Source organism: Mustela erminea, chromosome 5 (assembly GCF_009829155.1).
Source record: "Mustela erminea isolate mMusErm1 chromosome 5, mMusErm1.Pri, whole genome shotgun sequence".
Classification (NCBI taxonomy): domain Eukaryota; kingdom Metazoa; phylum Chordata; class Mammalia; order Carnivora; family Mustelidae; genus Mustela; species Mustela erminea.
The window spans coordinates 111,279,429-111,299,285 of record NC_045618.1 but is presented as its reverse complement, the minus strand read 5'-3'; the positions used below and the strand labels follow the sequence as shown (position 1 = coordinate 111,299,285).

At 47.2% G+C, this 19,857-nt stretch overlaps 1 protein-coding gene across 17 annotated transcripts in view; it reads right to left on the bottom strand.

Moving 5' to 3' along the window:
* SYNE2 (spectrin repeat containing nuclear envelope protein 2) overlaps window positions 1-19,857 on the bottom strand; it is a 330,018-nt gene that overhangs the window by 9,441 nt on the left and 300,720 nt on the right. For 7 of the 17 annotated variants that reach the window (XM_032344442.1, XM_032344445.1, XM_032344449.1 and 4 more), the window contains 10 exons: window positions 13,241-13,403; window positions 7,382-7,569; window positions 6,728-6,878; window positions 6,255-6,437; window positions 5,141-5,212; window positions 4,486-4,623; window positions 3,215-3,409; window positions 1,628-1,910; window positions 1,069-1,137; window positions 9-148 (listed from right to left, as the gene is read on the bottom strand). In XM_032344442.1, coding sequence (XP_032200333.1) covers window positions 9-148; window positions 1,069-1,137; window positions 1,628-1,910; window positions 3,215-3,409; window positions 4,486-4,623; window positions 5,141-5,212; window positions 6,255-6,437; window positions 6,728-6,878; window positions 7,382-7,569; window positions 13,241-13,403 — 1,582 coding nt within the window. The other 10 variants (XM_032344447.1, XM_032344448.1, XM_032344451.1 and 7 more) reach the window with 8 other exon arrangements.

The following is a 19,857-nucleotide window of genomic DNA, read 5'->3' as shown; positions in this document are numbered from 1 at the left end:
ACGCTTACATAGGCTGGCTTGTAAGGAGTGCTGGAATCTGAGGGGATGGTCTGAACATTCCTATCACCTCCCATCTGTTTGTAGCGAAGCTTGGGGCAAGAAGGGCTGTCAGGAACATGCCATGAGTGGTCCTCAGGAATGGATTTACCTGAAACAAAACAGAGCAAGTGACCGTCCGTTCTCTCCAACCAAAGGGTTCATATTTAGTTACACAAAAAAGGTCATGGGTAACATGACATCAGGTTATAGTATGAGTTCTGCAGCTTTCCTTGCAAAGCATGCATGTTTGCAAAATGTCAGTATGTCCCAGAAGGGAATGAAATGAGAGTCATGCAACTGAACAGCATTGCGCCTTCACTAGATGGGTTCACAATGGAGCACAACAAACGTATGATTTTTTTTTTTGCAGGATGAGTGGTGTTTTGGAGCCGGGGCATGTAGGGGTGGGGACGCTGGCAGCAAGGCTGGGGCCGGGGGCCAGGAGGACTGAAGGCCTCTCAGATGTGGGGAGAGTGAACATCAGGATGGACTTGGGGACCAAGAGGGCGTTCGTGGCTCTACCCTACCGCTGCATGGGGGGATGGGGCAGGGAACAAAGGTTAGAGCTGCAAGTCAAGGAAAGGAAGGTTTCTCCTCCTGCGGCAAATGCAATAGTACCTTTAACCCTACCCACCCATCCTCTTCCCAGGAAACACCATAAGCAAGGGAGAAAGTAGTTTCAAACCACCATGAAGAAAGCTTGGGCTGTGCCAAAGAACTTCAGTTAGATTTCGGGTGGGGTGGGGGTGGGGATAAAAACTCTAAAAGGCACTGTGAAAAATTCCCTTCTGCACAGGCCTGAGGGGGAGGAGAGGGATGGCGTGGAGATTGCTCTTGAGTGGGCGGGGTTTCGTAAGGAGCACGCAGGCATGTGTGAGTACGGCAGTGCAAATACACCATGACACAAGGACCGGGTGCATGGTGTCCACAGAAGGCAGAGGTCAGACATGACATGGGAGCGAGGCTTAGGATGCAGTGTGCGCCACAGGACGCTGCCATGTTGAGACACATGCACGGGCAGGGGCCTACCAGAAGACGCTTTCAAAGTTTTTGTGGTCATTTTAAGATATGCCTCAGGATTTTCGGGGATTTCTACATCTGAAAAAGAATAATGTCATTTTCCTCACTGCAGGCGTCTGGAGATGAATGCCCAAGAATTCAAACAGTCGACACATTGTCAGCTGGGAGAAGAAAAGTAACTACCCTGTATCTATCTTATTAAAAAGGTTTAAAAAGCCAAAGGGTTTTGTTTTTCCCAGCCAACTCCTGACTGTCTGAAGCAGCAGTGGGAGTGGTGAAGTCCAGAGAGACGATGCAGACGATCTACTGATCACTCAACTGCAGAGCTCACAGACTAGAGCCATCAGGCAACAACCTTCATGTCCCAAGGTGAATTTCATTTCTTTTTGCCTTTCACTCCATCTGCGATAAGACTGAGTGACTCTCACGTAAGTTAAAGTGGGCAGGACACAACACAAGAAGCCACAGAGCTGAACTCAGGGCCGCCCCGAGCTGGCCGTGTTGCAAAGGTGCTAAGAACATAACCGAGCGGGCCAATGTCAAGGGCTCTGCAGACGCGGGCCGTTACCTGACAGTGCGCTGTAGTACGGGCCTTCCTCGTCATCTTCGTGAGAGGAGGAGCCCCCAACGTCCCCCGTGTGATCCCACTCCAGAGGGATGGAGTCCACGCTGACGGGGGTCTCGCAGCCAGACCGCTCGGGCCCCGGCGTCGGGGGCACCAGGTGACAAAGGGACTGAGGAGAGGAGGGCTCCTCGCTCGCTCTCCTTTTACGCCAGGAGTCGGCCTGGATCTCTCTGGGGTCCTCCATGTCCGTTTCATTCTCCGAGGCCTCTTTTTCTTCTTCCAAGCCCTGAAGCAGGGATGTCCCATTTTCAGAATGAACCAGATTACAAGCTGCTGTGGGGGCGAGGAGTGCCAGGGGCCTGTCTGGCAGTGCCTGAGAATGGCCACCATCAGCATTTCTGCGGCAGCTTTCAAAGAGAACTGGGTTCCCAGGGCCTGTCTGTGGTTATTATAAGTTAGACTCTCCAGTGTGGGGCCTAGAATCTGTATCTTTCCTAGGAAAAATCTGAAATTTGGTGATCTACGTCAAACGACTTTAGCTAGAAAGTAAGAGATGGCGGCCAAAGTTTCATTGGTGGCTAATGGCAGGTTTACTCCAACCATCAGAAAGTTTAAATTTAAAAAAAAAAAAATCTAAAAGCCATTCCTATCTTTAATCTTATCGTTCAGGATATAGAACCTATTTTCCCTATGCTGTAATGCTTCAGTCTAAGAAAAAGGACTATAAACCGCTGTGTTAAGAAATGAGGGTATTCAGGGCTCCTGGGTGGCTCAGCTGGTTAAGCATCTGCCTTCGGCTCAGGTCATGATCTCTGGTCCTGGGATTGAGCCCCACGCAGGAAGTCTGCTTCTCCCTCTGTCCCTCACCCCATTCATGTTCTCGTGCACTCTCTCTCTCAAGTAAATAAATAAAATCTTTAAAAAAAGACACGAGGGAATTGTACTGTGATTTTTAAGGCTAGGTCTGATGAAGTTAATCAAGTTAGCCAGCTGGGAACGCAAAGAAGGAAAAAGTGGCCAGTCGTCTTGGTCAATATGGTCACCATGAAAGCATCTGGCACCCAAGGGCAATGAACACTGAATGACGGCCAGAACTCTACCTGAACTTCCCAAAAGGCCCTTCTGTCAAGGGAAACTTCGTAGCTGCTTTGGAAACCGGGTGCTTTTGTCATTTCAGAGGTGAGAAGAAAGCACCAGAAAGGCACAAATATTACAAGTTCCCAGATATTAAGAGGAACAGGCAACACATTACCAAGTTACTACCGTAAGCAAAACCAGAACAAGTATCACCGCACCTTGGGATACAGACACGTCAGGCAAGCCCTGCACTGAGGAACAGGCGGAAAAGATCAGAGGAACACGAACTCTTGAAGTGCTGCCCCCTGCACGGGGTAACGGGAGCCTCCAAGTAAGCGTGACTCCACAGTAGGAACAGCTAAATAAACCAATAGGTGCCCCTCCCCCTGACCTTTTACCGTAAGATACATCATAGTGGACCATTCCATAGATTTCCCAGTTCCTTAAACATTCAGTCAGGGTCAAGTGTGAGGCGCCGGGAGGCCGGGCGGGCGAGGGTGGCGCTCCCCTTACCGGGGCGTGCGAGGTGAGCCTGCGGTGGAAGCGGGAGACGCGGCCGAAGACTTCCTGGCAGTAGCGGTGCAGCTCCTCCAGCTCGTCCTCGATCAGCACGGCGTCCAGCGGCTCGCTCTTCTGAATCAGCTGCTCCCCGAACACAATGAGCTGGTCGATCTTGTTGGTGTTCAACGTAATCTCCTGCTGGAAACCCTATTCGGAAGAGGAGAAAAGAAAGGATTTCAAAGGAGATAAGCTGCCCTGAAGATCCAGGGTCTGTTGCTTCTAACCGGGCCGCAGAAGCAGCATCGCTGCGTCCCCACTGCCTTGTCCCTGCACCCAGGACTCTAGCTTGGTTGATTTTTAACAAGGAGACAATAAAGGTCGAATAATTTAGAACAATAATATGTGATTCCCCCCCACCCCTTCTGGGAACTGACTTTCCCAATTAAAATAATTCGAGGGACACCTGGGTGGCTCAGCCGGTTAAGCCACTGCTTTTGCCTCAGGTCATGATCCCAGGGATCCCTGGGATTGAGCCCCACATCAGGCTCCTTGCTCAGCGGGGACCCTACTTCTCCCTCTCTCTCTGCCTGCCTCTCTGCCTGCTTGTGCTCCCTCTCTCTCTGACAAATAAGTAAATAAATAAAACCTTAAAAATAAATAAATAAATAAATAAATAAATAAAATAATTCTAAAAGTTGGGCAAGGATAGACATTGACTGCTACTGGGGTTGAGGGAGGAAACCGGGTCTTGCTGACTCTTGGAGGAAACAGAAAATTTCTGACATGATCATCATCTCACTGGTGCCACTGCATGAGGGAAGGCACATTTCTACTTCGCAATCGCGTTTAAAAGCCAAGGAGGGAATCACAGTGAAATGAAAGTGAAATGCAGATTATCTGGGAGAGCGGATGAGATCGGCTCTTGGCCCCACTCTTGATACGGATCCCCCTCCTGCCGCCATCCCCTGCCCCCAACATGCTGCACTCAGACTCAAGACAGCTGGGGAAAGGTCATCTTATGCAGTTCTGTTTGGAACCTGAAGCGCGTTCTCCCCATGAATGATTATAAACTACAAAGAATGAGGAACCTTGTTCCAATGACCCCTGTCTGTAAGGAATGGCATCCTCGCTCACGATGACCCTGCAGGATACGGGTGCGTGCAGCCTGGAGGCTCTCTCAGTGCTGGAATCTGCTCTCAGGGTGTCAGGTGACACTCGTCCTTGGCCAGCTCTCCCCTGCGAAGGTGCACACTTATGCAAGGGGCTGACAAAGCAGGCCTTACGTTCAGTTGGCGCATCTTGTCGTCGGCGTCGCTCTCTGAGAAGTGCTCCACATTGGTCAGCTGCAGGTCCATCTCTGTAAGCCACACCAGAATGCTCTCCCGGGTCCCCTCGAATTCCTCCCTTTGGTTGGTGAAATGCTATGAAAGGGGGAGAAATAACATGTTTGTTCTGAGGGCATAAGAGAGTTCGGGTAGACAGCAAGGTTGATTTTGGGCAAGAGGAAAGTGTATCCCGGGGGTCCATAGGGCATCAGGGGGGCAGTGTGGGGTCAGGAGCCTGGGCTCTGGTCCTGGCTGTGTGATAATAAACAAGCCTCTCAACGTCTCTGAGTCTTTGTGTCTTCACTGGCAAATTAAGGTATGGGAATGTTGACTATAATATCAAAGGTCCTTTTAGCATTTGAAATCCTGTAATTTTCTAAGTCAGTGATTTCCCCAACTTACTCTTTGAGGAACCCCCTCAATATCCAGGCCAGACCCCTGGCCTTTACCTCATAAACCTTCTGTGGAAGCTAGATGGAAAAGTACTGATCTCAGGGATAAGCCTGGCCTAATGGTCCACATGTCTTCATTGAGGTAGTCCTGAACGTGTTCCCTCAGAGAAAGAAGACCCAGATTTATCGCCTTCAATTAGGGAAGGCTCTTAGGTTACTACCTCATAGATCGGCAGCTGATTCTCAGACAACGCAGCATTCGGTGCCAAATGAAGGTTTACACTGGTCACAGTCAAATCAGGAGATAAGGAAATTAATGCATGGAAACTGTCTGAAAAGCTAGCCCATTTCTTCCTGATGAGCTTAAAAATAAAAAGCCCAGATTCTCCTCATCTTAGAATGATTTCAAGAGTGTTCTGCCCTGAGAACACAAGTGGGGATTAAAATGACTTCCTGCTTTAAAAAAAAAAAAAAGACTTCCTGCTGCCAAAACCACACAGATCCTGACAGTTTACACCTAGACTCATGAAGGCTGAAGTACCATGTCTCCCAAAGTACACAAATCTTTGATGAATGTTTACATTCAAAAATCAACCCCAGGGGCACCTGGGTGGCTCAGTGGTTGAGCCTCTGCCTTCGGCTCGGGTCATGATCTCAGGGTCCTGGGATCAAGCCCCGAATTGGGCTCTCGGCTCAGCAGGGAGCCTGCTTCCCGCTCTTTGCCTGCTTGACTGACTACTTGTGATCTCTGTTAAAAAAAAAAAAAAAAAAAAAAAAAAGTATATATATATATATCAACCCCAGCCTTTGAGGTCAGGTCAATGTGCTCTGGAATTTGGGGGGTAATTGCTGTCCCCTAGCTCCACAATGCAGAGGGGGCTTTGGCTACATCTTTTATTGTGCAAGAACCAGCAGTACATAAAAAATGGACAGATGGGCAAGGCGGGCCTCTTTCCAGGCTAAGACAACTCTGGGCCTGAACTTGTGATGTCAGCAGCCCAGACCCTTCAGGTCATCTGTGAGCCAGCATGCAAACCTCTAGGGTTTATGGAAAAAGATGTGCTTGGTTCTACAGATCAAATACACAGGCCCTGCCTCAGAAGCCTTGTCTTAGGCAAATAACCTCTTAAACAAACGAACAAACAAACAAAAAACTAAAAAAAACCCACACATGAATGCTGGCAGCTTTGGCTTAAACCACGGAGAAAGCCGGTTTCAAGAATGACACCTCAGGCCTGAACTACAATCTACTCCCTGCTCTGCTACAAGCCCGATCGTGCCTGTCACTTCTCCCTGACAGCCTACAAACGAGGCGGGTAACGTAGGGAAGGTTACTCTGAGTCTCCGCAGGATGGCCGTGACCCGCTTCTGGAGGTTGTCCCAGCGCTGGTTGCCCTCGTGCACCATCTGCTTCAGCCTGCTGGCTGTGTCAGTGCGGTTCTCCCGGGCCAGCCGCCGGTACTGCTTGTTGATGAGCTCCAGCTGCGTGAGCCTCTCGTGGATCTGCCGCTGGAAGGCCTGCGCACACGGACGTAGCGTCAGGGCCAAGGCCAGCACACCCCCGCCCCAGCCCCAGACGGCCTACCCTAGAGGTTAATCCCTGGGCTGAAACGGCTACAGAGAGCCCCTTTCCCCTGTGTGGGTGCTAAAGGACAGGCTCTCGAGGTCCCCGCATGTCGCATGGCATGGATCGGCCTCGTGTGGCAAAGCCGTCTTGTCAGCAGCTGGTGGGATGGTGGTCTGGGCTGCCCAGGCCACAACAGGCTTGGTTCTCAGGAGCACGGGGCGGGAGGGGCTTGGGGCTTTACCTCAAACCTCTTCAGCTCTTCTTTAGCATTTGTGTACAACACCTCTGAGGAATTCGGGTAGGCTGCTGTCCTCTCAGCGGACTTGAGCCAGTCCTCAAAGCGGGAGTAATCATCTAGAAATTTCTGCCATAGTCGCCACGTCTCCTCGATTCTGACAGGAGGAAAGCATCTCAATAAAGCCATCCATTTCAACCGTGAGCTTTCCTCTTTTTTTCTTCCCATTACCGGTCCCATTCCCAATACCCCTTGCACTGGCACCATGTAGGGAGAGAGACCCTGCTATCCCTCTTTTATGAGATAACTGGGAACATCCCCCTCTTGGTCAGGACACCTTCCTCCTGGAACTGCCCCTCAAAGCTCCTGCCTCACAGAGGTCCAACAGCAGGAGACAGGGCTTCCCTCCACTGCTTTCTAGCTGGGGACACAGATGCACAGTGGCCAGCCATGGTTATACCTTAAGACACAGGAATGCTGGGGAAAGCCATCACCCTGATTCTATTTTTTCTGAATAATTCACTACATGAGCATGGGCACACCTACTGAGCCTTCTCTTCACGCTGGACGTGAAGCCAACAGAACACTGCTGTTGAGATGAGGGGGGGAGCTGGGTTCGGCTGACCGTGTTTCGTATGTCAGGGCCAGCCCGGTTCTTACTTCATTCGCCGTTCCATTGACATGGCGCAGATGTTCCTCCAGCGTCTGTCCAAGCTTCTGGTGGTCTGCTGGATGGAGTCACACTCGGTCTCATTGGCACAGGCATCGGAGTCATGCAGTAGGACGTCACAGATGTTAAAGACGGACTCTACACCTGCGCTGTGTTGTTCTATGTCTCGCTGCAGGTCCTACGGGACAGAGTAAGGAGCACCTTGAGGCAGGGGTGGGGGTGATGACAGTGGGATGGGAAGATCTCTACTCCTCCCACCCTAGCTCCAACCCAGGTGCATGTCCACCTTGGGATCAGCAACAAGGACCGTGTCTTTCTCATCTCTGTGCAACCCTTGTCCTGTAGCACCCGATACAAAGCCTACACACTGGCAACAACTGGGATTTATTTGCTGAACGACTAGAGGGGGTGGGAAAGCAGGAATACCCTCTCCTGGGAGCCCACTTCCCCCACTGACTCGGGTAGGCATGGGATCCACCGCATGCCACCTGAACGCAAGGGCCCCTCACTCAGACACGGTTCCGGGGAGGTCCTCCTTGGGAGTCTCTTTAGTAGGACCTAGAACTTCAGGAGAACTCTTAACCTTTTACGGGTCCCTGAACTCCCCTTTGTGCCATCCTCACACACACCCCAAATCATGCCCATCCTCAGGCTCCACAGGCCCAAGGGAAGAGTTTGGAAGTAGAGACCCCACTATCCCAAAGGATGGGGTCCAAGTCCCTCTGGAGTCTTATCCTGTGAAGGTGATGGTGCTGTTCCCGGATTCAGGAAAAAGAGCATTCATGAGGAGGCAATGCACAGTTATGGGGAAAAATGAGAAACTTGTTTTAACAATAAACACAGCATTTTCAGGCATCGCCTAGAGACTGTATCTTCTGCACATCATGGGAGGGCTGAAGAAGGGAGACGAGGAGCCTCTTTGTTTTGGATTCTGGCATTAGATTTCTCCAGATATCTAAATTCTGTGGTAAGTGACAACAGAGCACGCCACTAATCTTAGTTTCCTTTCAAATTAGATTATGAAGAAATAACAAAGACAAAGCGAAATAAGCCACTGTTAACCTACTGTCTACAGAAAGGAAACATAAAGTTCATGCCGGGTCACCTCAATATTTAATAATTCTAGAAATTACTGTTATTAGGTAAGGCTAATATTTTCTTACTTTTCTTCTGATAAATGTACAATTTGATCATTCTCTGTCCAGGTGGATATGAAAGAAGAAAATGTTAATACTCAAACCACATTTTCAGGATCCTAACTGATTAAAAAAAAGCAGCACAAAGTTATGGTAAGAAAATGTGTTTTCTAGGGGGGCCTGGTTGGCTGGGTTGGAGGAGAACAGGACTTTTGGTCTCTGGGCCATGAGTTCAAGTCCTGTGTTGGGGGTAGATGTTACTAAAAAATAAAAAAACTTAAAAAAATGTGTTTTTTTCTGTTTCCCACTCTCTTGCTGCCTGCCTCTCTGCCTACTTGTGACTTTTCTCACTGTCAAATAAAAAATATATATATATTTTTAAGATTTTATTTATTTATTTGACAGACAGAGATCACAAGTAGGCAGAGAGGCAGGCAGAGAGAAATGGGGGGAAGCGGGCTCCCCGCCGAGCAGAGAGCCTGATGTGGGACTCAATCTCAGGGACCTGAGATCATGACCTGAGCCGAAGGCAGAGGCTTAACCCACTGAGCCACCCAGGCGCCCATAAATAAAATCTTTAAAAAACAAATGTGTCTTTTCGTTTGTCACCCTATGTGTCCTATGATGAGACATGAATAGGGTGATTTTGTTTAAAGCTCTGCAGCCCAGGACCAATGGTAGAAGTCTTCCTCGGGTCCATGTGAGCACCAGCTTTGTAATTACTAGGTTTATTTTTTATTTTATTTTATTTTATTTTATTTTATTTTATTTTATTTTATTTTATTGATTTTTTGACAAGAGAGAGAGATCACAAGGAGGCAGAGAGGCAGGCAGAGAAGAGAGGAGGAAGCAGTCTCCCTGCTGAGCAGAGAGCCTGATGCAGGGCTTGATCCCAGGACCCTGAGATCATGACCTGAGCTGAAGGCAAAGGCTAACCCACTGAGCCCCTAGACGCCCCTTTAATTACTGGGTTTAAACAGAACTCAAGCTCACGGAATTCTCATGAACCATCCTAAATTTACTGGCACTGATAAATGTCTCTTGACTTCATTAAAATAATAAATAAGGAATCCTAACATTGGTGTGAAATGAGAAATAGTGACAATTTTTATTAAAAAATGGTACCACCCTTGACCTCACCTGGGTAGGGCTGGGTAGGGCTGGGTAGGGCTGGGTAGGATCTGACTGAAAAGTACTGAAAAAGGGTAGTCTGTGGAAAAACGTGAGTGCTCCGTATTTTAGCAGACTCACTGCAGTTTCTCTACCTTATTTGTTCAGCTTATACTGAACAAAATGGCTATTGAGAACTGATTAATACACAGGGTGAATGAGAGCAAGAAATGAGCTCTACGCTAAGTTTATAAAGACCATCAACATCTTGGCTGACGGGGGTGTGTGGCTCCAGACTGACTGGGGGAGGGGCTGGGGCTGGCAAGCCAGTGGAGCGGAGTGGTTTAGGAGGAGGCTGGCACGAAGCTGAGCGCACCTGCTGGGAAGGGGGTTACTGGTAATTACAGAATGGGGGCTAACTAACAGCACTCTCCCTCAACGTCACCATATAGCACCCACAGGGAACCAGCAAACCAAAGAAAATGGGAGAGAAATGTGGAAGGCTTAATGCAAGTGGTTCATGGTTTAAAAGAGTTACAAAGGTTGGGGCTCCTGGGTGGCTCAGTGGATTAAAGCCTCTGCCTTCAGCTCAGGTCATGAGTCCTGGGATCAAGCCCCGCATCAGGGCAGGAAGCCTGCTTCTCTCTCTCTGCCTGCCTCTTTGCTTACTTCTGATCTCTGTCAAATGAATAAATAAAACCTTAAAAAAAAAAAAAGAGTTACAAAGGTTGCTACCACTTCCTTTGCATTTTAAAGAGGATATATGCCCCCCCTCCCCACCACACACACAGTTATACTGTCCTTATTACCCAAGGAGTTCCACGTAAGAGAAAGAAAAAAAGACTCTGGTAAGATCTGACTTCTTCCTTAGGGTGCTCCCAAGAACATTACAATGAGGATCTGGGAAGCATGGTTCCTAATCACTTTTGGGGCCTGAGGGATTTTGCAGAAGGCACTACCCCAAGCTTATAGGTCTTATTTCTGGAAATAACCATGAGACTTACTATATTTAGCGATAGAAACACAAGTAAGGTTTTGTTTTTGTTTATTTTAATGGCCCACGCATAATTTTTTTGGTGACACATTTCTGTTTTCTTGTGGTTTTGACGGAGGCCTTAAGATCTGGTTTGGGTATTAAAAAAAAATTTTTTTTTAAACAAAAATACTGAAACTTTCCTCAGGTTGTCTGTGATAAGCACAATACCGGCCACCCAAAGATGTCCATGTCCTTGTCCCCAGAACCTGTGAATATGTTTGGTAACCTTAATTCTGGGTTGGCAGAACAGCCTATCAGCTGTTCTTAACATCTTGGACTATCCAGGTGTCCAGGTGGGCTCAGGGTGATCCCAAGGGTCCTTAAAAGTGGCAGAGGGAGGTAGATGAGTCAGCCCGAGGGAGAAGGGACCGTGATGGAACAGCACAGACAGATGCAGTGTTGCCGGCTCTACAGATGGAGGAAGGGGCCATGAGCCAAGCCATGTGGGCAGCCTCCAAAAGCTAGAAAGGGTGAAGAGACAGACTCTCCAATAGAGCTGCTAGAAAGAAACTCAGCCCTCCTGACACCTTCTTCTTAGTCTGGGGTCAGATTTCTAACCTCTAGAACTCCAGTAAGAGAATAAATTTGGGTGAAGTTGCTAAATTTGCAGTAATTTGTTAAAGCAATCACAGAAAACTCATTCATCTACCTTCTTTTTTTTTTAATTTTTCATTTTTTATAAACATATATTTTTATCCCCAGGGGTACAGGTCTGTGAATCGCCAGGTTTACACACTTCACAGCACTCACCAAAGCACATACCCTCCCCAATTCATCTACCTTCTTTACGGTAATGCTAATCCTGAACGCCAACTCCTTAATTTGTTTTGGATCACTGTGAGATACGAATCCCATGATAGTGATTATGCTTTCAATAAAGAGGGAAGCTTCAAGTCAATCAGACTGAAATTATGGACCCTTTCAAAACAGGATCAAACAAGGCCAGAAGGTCGGCAACTGCTCCAAATTGTACCCTCTGGGGAGTACACTCCCTGCAATTTCATGATGCTCTGGCACACCTCAGATTTTAAAATGTTAACACACATGACTGGCCCCTGCCAAATTTAGCCAGGCATTCTTTAAGAGGAAAAATATACTCAGTTTCTATACTCTTTACCTGAAAAAAACTCATCACTCAGGGTAAATTGTTACTTGTAAGGCCTATCTGTAAAGAGAATCTTCAAGAACTTGATCTTAGTGGCTCAAAATTGCAAATAATGCTGATAATGTCCAGCAGCTGGGACTCCACTGAGAAGGGCACTAAAATCTGTGCAATGTCCATTAACATGGTACTTCTATCAGTATTCATTTCTCCACAAAGTGAAAACAGATTAGAGAGGACCTCAACAGAAAGGACATACTTAAATTTTTGTGGCTAAGTGCCAAAACCATATTTTTACTTCATAGCACTGCTAAATCATACTAATTTGAAAGCCAGAGAACAGGCATCGTTTACAAACAGTAATAGTAGTAGATTGAATAAAGATCTAAGTCAAGAGGAATATCAAATACTTGGCTCTATTTTATCGTAGCAGGAGATGTCACGCATTACTGTTAAAAGGACTGATTTGAACTCAAGGGAATCTGTCATTAATTTATCATCACCTTTTGCCCTTGAATCTGTGCGAAAGGTTCAGCCCCCAAGTCTTTCTCTAAGAGCAGCTGTTACATGTGGGTGCCTCTTCCTGGGTGCTGACAGCAAACACCAAGGCTTTGGCGGTAACGTGAAAAAACCAGATACACATCTGAGAATCTGAGACAGCCATATTGCTTATATGGTCAAAACAGAATCTGCTCTTGGGGCTAAAAAAACAAACCACGACGGTGAAAGAAAGCCACCAAAAGGCTACTATGAACTTAATTTTGAAAATAAAGACAAGCTCCAGGCACTGCCTACGAGAATGAACCTGGGAATGTGAGCTGATGGGAGGGCAGGAAGGGGGATTTGGTAAGTCTGTGGTATCAATGAGCACCCACAAGATTCGTGTGATGATTAACACCGGCAGGACTCAGTGATTTCGTGCTGTGGAACTTCCAGGGTTGGCTCACAGGGTGAGTAACTGATGAAAGAAAGGCACAGAGGACTGGAAGACGGACTTCCTAAGCTATTGGCCTAAGCATCTTCTTTTTTATATCTCCTTTTTTTTCTTTTTTTTTTTGGAAGCTCTTATCAAATGATCTGTTGTCCCATAAAAACTTTCCTTGGTTAGAAAATTTATTTTTCTTTCAATTCATTGCCTTCTAAAACTATATTCACAAATCACAACAGAGATCCAAGTCAAAAAGATACATACACAAAACGCCTTATTCACCATGAAGACTAAGACCTACATCTCAAATATGATTCAAAGCATTTCACAAACAGATGGATGCATGGGGCAGAAGATGGGCACATAACACATGGTCTCCCATGTATAAGAACATGGACAGGTGGTCAGTTTTCTCTGGAAAAAAATGAATCAATATTATGAAACATGAACATGCTAAATGAAAGACACAGTCCATATGGGTTTCAGTTAGCAGATATCACAGACACCTATACTCTTAAAAAGGCTTTCTTTGCTCACCTGCTGCTCGGCGAGCCTCTTCTGGATCTCTTGATCGTCACAGACGTCATAGACGACGGGCTTAGAAAGCTCGGACTCGATTCGAGCCAACCAGGTACGAAGGTTGCTCATGTTTTTGTCTAACTGCTGTATAAAAGCAAAGGTCTCCTTCAGCTTCTTCACCCTAAATGTATTTGTGGGGAAAAAAAAAAAAGAGGTTAAAGAAAAAAAAAAAACCACCACAAAGCCCAACATTTAGCAGTGACAAGAAGGTGCTAACAAAGGTGCCACAGCGTAAAAAGCAATTTATGTCAGTTACTGATTTTATAGCAGAAACAGGTCTCAAGTCACAGGAGTTTTCACAGAATAGATGACACTTTACAAAACTGATGGTCTGGTTGATTTTCAAATGGGCTAAGGGTTCATCTACCCCTGCGAATGCGAAGTCCTATCATTCCCAAAGTGGGATCCCCTGAGACCCAGTACATTTTTCTAGGGCTCCAGAGGAAAGAGGAGATGCTATCTCATTCTCTCAAGATTAAAAGAACCCCATGTGGGGCACCTGGGTGGCTCAGTCGGTTGGGTGTCCAACTCTTGGTTTCAGTTCAGGTCAAGATCTTGGCTGTGGGACTGAGCCCCTTGTCAGGCTCCGTACTCATTCTCTGCCTCTGCCCCTCCCTCCCACATGCACATGTGCGCTCTCTATAAATAAATAAAATCTTTAAAAATAATAATAAAAAAATAACCACACTTGATTTCTATCCAGTTTCTTTCTTGGGTATACCCAAGTTTGCAGCAGCCGAGGATGTCCCCCAATGGTTTAAAGATATTACATTCCTGGCTCCTTTGGTGGCATCTGGCCCATGCTGCTTCTCGGGGGACTTTCTTCTCGAGCAGGCACAGAACATGACTGTGCCAAAGCCCACCACATCTGGTCTAAGGGTTGAGGGAGCTTTATGTATAAACCCAGCCCATTATGGCACAGCTGTATCAGCCAAAAGGGGAACAAGGAGTGTGCTGGGGAAGAGGGCAAAGATGATGTACAGATGTAGTCCTAAGCCATCTGCCTCCTACACAGTGTGGAGCGGATGAACACACACACACCGAGTCCATATGTGTGGTGAGCTCACTGGGACACTGGCGCATGGGCTGTCAAGGGGAAATGCCACAGTTGCTAGGTAAATAATCTTCATGTAGATCTTGGGAAAAAAAAAATTCTTCTATAAACTGCCCTCATGGAAATCCTAAAGTGAGTGAGGGCTTATTCTGGTGACTTGTGGCATTATTATTTTTTAAAAATTATTTATTTATTTGAGAGAGAGAAAGTGAATGAGAATGCTAGTGGGGGAGGGGCAGAGGGAGAGAATCTTCAAGCAGGCTCCTGGCTGAGCATGGAGCTCAACACAGGGCTTGATTTTACCACCCATGAAGTCCAACACAGGGCTTGATCTTACCACCCATGAGATCATAACCTGAGTGGAAACCAAGAGTTGGACGCTTAAACGACTGAGCCTTCCAGGCACCCTGATCCGTGGGATACTAAGTGAATCCCAGAGACTTGGGAGTAACAGCTACAATGCAGAGTTCCCACGTATTAAGACTCATATTATAGGGTGCTGTCAGAACTCCATCCTGTAGTACTAGAAAGAGAAGCAGAGGCACTGAAAGTTGCCAGAGTGCACTGTATTCCCTGTGTCCATCATCTCCTCTACCTGGACTGCCTGTGAATGGCTCCCAACCACCCTCTTTGCCCCCCTCCCCTACCCAGCTATGGTTCTGTGGCCAAAATGCACATTCCAGATGGTAAGTCTGATCTGTTCCTGCTCAAAGGCTTTTACAGTCCTCACCCCACCCCAAGGTACCAGTTTAACACCCTGACCTTTGCAGGTCCTCAAGTGTTCACTGGTCCCCCCCTTCCCTTCTCCTGGAGCATCTACCACTGCTCACCAAAGACACTGGGGGCCCCTCGCCCAAGTGCTCCCTGGGACCTCCTGCCCTGTGTTGCGTCTGCACCGCTCCTGAGAGCGGGCCAGGCTGCACGGGGCTTGTTGCCTCTGCGTGGACAGAACCCTCACTCCGCCTGGCAGGCAGGAGGTATTGACGAACATTCACTGCAGAATAAATGTGTCAGAGTACTTCCATGATACTGCATGTGTTTGAATTTTTTATTTTTGCTTATTTTTTTTATTGCTTGTATCCTACCATCAATCAAATCAACCCTGGGGACTTTCAGCTCCAGCTCTCTTAGCAGCTAGTTTTAGGATTTAGGGAAAATCCCTTTACTTCGGCATCCTTATCTCTAGTAGGCTTCTGAGGTCCCTCGAGCTTCAGGGAGGTTTTATTATCTGGGTCAAGTTAAGGCCAGAGTTCTGGACAGGAACAGACCTGGCTCTAAGTCCCACTGTCCCATCCATGAGCTGTGCACCCCTGCAAGGTGCCTACCCTTCCTGATTCCCAGTGTCTTTCTTATCTGCAAAATTAGCCAGCTTGCAGGTAGTCACGAGACCGAAACAAAAGGACGTGTGTAAGGTCTCTGGTGTAGAGTAAGCACTTGGTGTAACACTAGCTCTTATTCCTGCCAACTGGGATTCCATGATGCTACAGTAAGAGCTCATTTATAGGGCACTGGACCTTACAAAGTCCTTTCATAAATGTTTATTCTCAACTCTGCCATGAGGTGGGCAGGCTTGGGAGGAGGCCATGGACTCATGGAGTCTGGTGGTAAAGGGCACAGACTTTGTGGGCAGGGCCTGAGTTTGAATACTGGTTCTGTTTAAGCTCATCTGAAAAGCTGTGTTAACACTAGTTATCTCTTCCTTCCCTGGGTGGCTGAGAGGGTTGAGTAAGATATAAACACATGAATTTTATCTGGCACAGTGCCTAACAGAGATCAATGCGCAGAAACCACGATCGAGATGATTTTCATGGCGGTATGTTTTTCTAAATTACAGTCCTACTGCAAACACCACAAGGAGGTCCTTTCAAAGCCACAAGATGATTTATTAAAAAGCAAGTAACAGAATCTGGGGCCAGGCCTGGATGCAGCTGTAACCTAGATCCTACCTTTGTTCCCACAGCTTTAGAGGTACACCCTCCTCACCCCAATATCCTGTCACCCTGACTGCCTAGGGACCAGAAAGGACACTCCCAACAATGCCAGAGGAGCTTGGAACCCCACGCCCTAAGGGATAAGGAGTCTTTCATGCAGTTTGCAAGGGGCTGCCCTTTGGGAAGGCTCTGGCTGGAGAAGCAGCCTAGCCCTGAGAGCTTCAGAGAGGTGGGCAGAGGGGCTCAGGCTTGGCGGCTCCTGCATGGATCTCCTGTCTCCCCCTCTATTGGGCACCTGACCCTACTCCATCCTAAGTATCCCTGCCTCTTTCTTTAAAAAAGAAAAGGGCTAAAATGTAACTTTTTAAATGACAGGAGGAGCAAGAGGCAGAAGAACCTGGGTGCAGACACAGAGAGGCAGTGATCATGAATCCTGGTCACTCCAGGGTGAGGTGTGCAGTAAGGGGGTGGTGGGAGTACAGAGCAGATGGAGGAGGAATTTACTTGGCTTCCCCAGCCCTACGGTACTCCAGGCCAGTGGTGTGCGAAATAGAGCGCTTAGGACCGCCATGGAGTACGTGAATAAAATTAAGACTTTCTACTGTTACTCCATTCTTTTTAAATGTCTACATCAGGTATACTTTCTAATTCACGGACTTTATGATCATGAACATGCGCACATCTACCTGTGCCAGGCTCACGGTGCTTCATTTATTAGCGACTCATTTAATCCTCCCAGCGATGCCTGGAGATCAGTACTGTTAGCATCCCCTTCAACAGGCGGAGGTAACTGTGGCACAGGGATCAAATAACCTGCCCCGGCACGTGATTTATTAAATGGGAGGGGCAGGACTCCAACTGGGTACCCTGGTCGAGAGCTGCTGTCCTTCCGCCCTTTCCTCACGGCAACTCATGTAAACCTGCACACATGAATGTGCACACGTTAGCACGTGAGCTTGGATCAAGCACGGGATGGTTGTCGTTGCTGTTAGGGACCATGACAGGAAGTGCAGTCTCCTGCTTCCGGGTACCCCGGGGGGCAGAAGGCCATCCACCAAGTGCTCTCCTTTGGGGACCCACATCTGCCCTTCTGTAATTCACTTCAACAGGCATTTAACCAGTGCTTTGTGTTGGATCCTGTGTGGATTCCCAAGAGTTCAAAAGATAACTGAAATACAGGTCTTATTCCCATGGAGCTCATGATCTAATTCAGATCGAATTTTGGCAACGTAATACAACATAGGAGGTGCTCAATAAGTATTTTTTGAATGAGTAAATGATGCTTACCTTCAAATTTATTTTCATAAAAGACATGGCTATTTATATATTAAAGGAAAGAAACAGAGGGTCAGAGCACCCCCAACCCATCTTGCCACAGAACAATTTGCTGCCACATTACAAGGCCTATAAGCTCCCAACCCTTGGTTCCCTGTGGGGCAAGTGAAATACTGACAAACAAGCACACAGATCACACATACTCTTAAAGCACATGGAAGAGGAAGGGAAGGCAGGAGGAAAAGACAAGAGGTTGCCAGGAAGCTACAAAAGATCCATCTAATCAGGATTTAACCTACTTCTAGGTCCTGACCCTCTGACAGAAGGTGTAATATCCAAAACCACATTGTGATTTAAAACATTTTTTTCAGGAGCACCTGGGTGGCTCAGTCGTTAAGTATCTGCCTTTGGCTCAGGTCATGATCCAGGGTCACAGGACTGAGCCCCACATCAGGCTCCCTGCTCATCGGGGATCCTGCTTCTCCTTCTCCCACTCCCCCTGCTTGTGTTCCCTCTCAAGTTGTTTCTCTATCAAATAAATTAATTAATTTTTAAAAACCACATTTTTTTCAGATAATCATGGTACAACTTACTCTAGGAACCATCGGCTGTACTGTGGAGTCTGTATTATTGTATTCTATACAGATACTGTAATCTAATTATCACCTTTCCCAGGCCAAGAAGTATGTGTCATTTGCCAACCCAGGCAACCAACCTCCATGCTAGGCCTGGTTAATATCGCTCCTGGACAAATTTAAATCTCGAGTTAATGTTGGCAAACAAGGCAAGCCATTCAGAATCCAGCTTATTGGCCCAGGGAAGCAACCACGACATTGCATGACATCAACCCCCCCGGCAGTTTGTTTCTGTAGCTCCCTATCTCTTACCCAGGTGCATTCAACAACCTTGCTCACCCGTGTAGTTCAGTAAGTCATATTTCCCCAGGAAAAAATAAGTGTGACTTCCTGAGTTGAATTCTAATCCCGAGGATTAGAAAAACAACATTTTTTTGGTGCAAAGGGAAAATTTTACACCTGTGTAGATTAGGGGAAGATCTGGATAGAACTGAAACATTTTCATATGAAACAAACAAAATTAAGAGTTTTTGCTATGAGTAGCTACAAATTAGAAGATCATTTAAAGGGATTATGGGTAGAAGTACAGAAAATAATCAAGGTGAATTAAAGTTTTATATTAATAACGACAGATCAGAACAGAATACTTATGAACCCTACTCTGTCTCCAAAACAAACAAAATCAAGTCTGGTTAGTATCATTCTGTGTATCAGACCTAAGTCTTACAATGTATGATGGAGGCTTTTATTATCGAATTCATCTCTATTGAAGAATTTACATTTCAGTCCTATTTTCTACATGCTAAAAAGTCTACAGTTAAACTATGAAGACCTCAGATCATCATAAATTAAAAAAAATCCCATGCCAATGTGGACAGCCTAACTTAAAAAAAATGCTAAGGAAAATGAGACGGTCTAAGTATCTGAATTTATGCTAAAGCAAACAGATACTCAAACTTGTGGGGCAGCTGTCAGTTGCTTAAAAACACTGTACAGATTCTGTACACATGCATCTTTTTAAATGACTGAACAGCTTTACAGTAAGATAATCGATTACTCCAAGATCTTGAAGCCCTGATGTGGGGGGGGGGCATGGACATCACGAGATATTTGAGCTAATCGCCTCTCCGAAGCATTGATGTCGCCAGAGGACTTCCATTTTCCACATAGCATCATCACCCCTGTCCCCTGCTTGTCAAAGACTGACTGCAGACACAGGCGTGCGGAGCCGGGAGAGCACCCATCCCCCCGAATGGCAGAGCACACACACTCCACAGCCACCATCTCTTGTCGTCGGTCACTCCTATTGTAACCAACACGAGGGAGCAAGGGAGCGAGGGAGCAAGACACACAGACAGAGCAGCCGCCCCTCGACCATACACTGCGCTGATGGCTGAAATGGCACTTACTGTTGATGCGAAAAAACCATTCCTCCCGGTTAGCGGCAGCTCCGAGCTCCAGGCTGCCTCTCCACCTCCCTGGCCGAGGCAGCCCCTCCCCCTGCGGCCGGCCGCTCCATCCCTGTACTCAGCATCCTCCGCGGCGGCCGCCCTCCCGCAGGCTCCCGGCCACAAAGCAGCACCCCCAGGAAGGCAGCCGACCTGCCTCCCCGCTCACTGCATGTTTTAATCTCCGTTTTCTCCCTGGCAATAAACAAATATCTCCACTCCTTCCTCTCTCGAGCATACATACACACACAGTCTTTGTTCTGACGCTACAGGATTGCGATGCTGGGGGAAG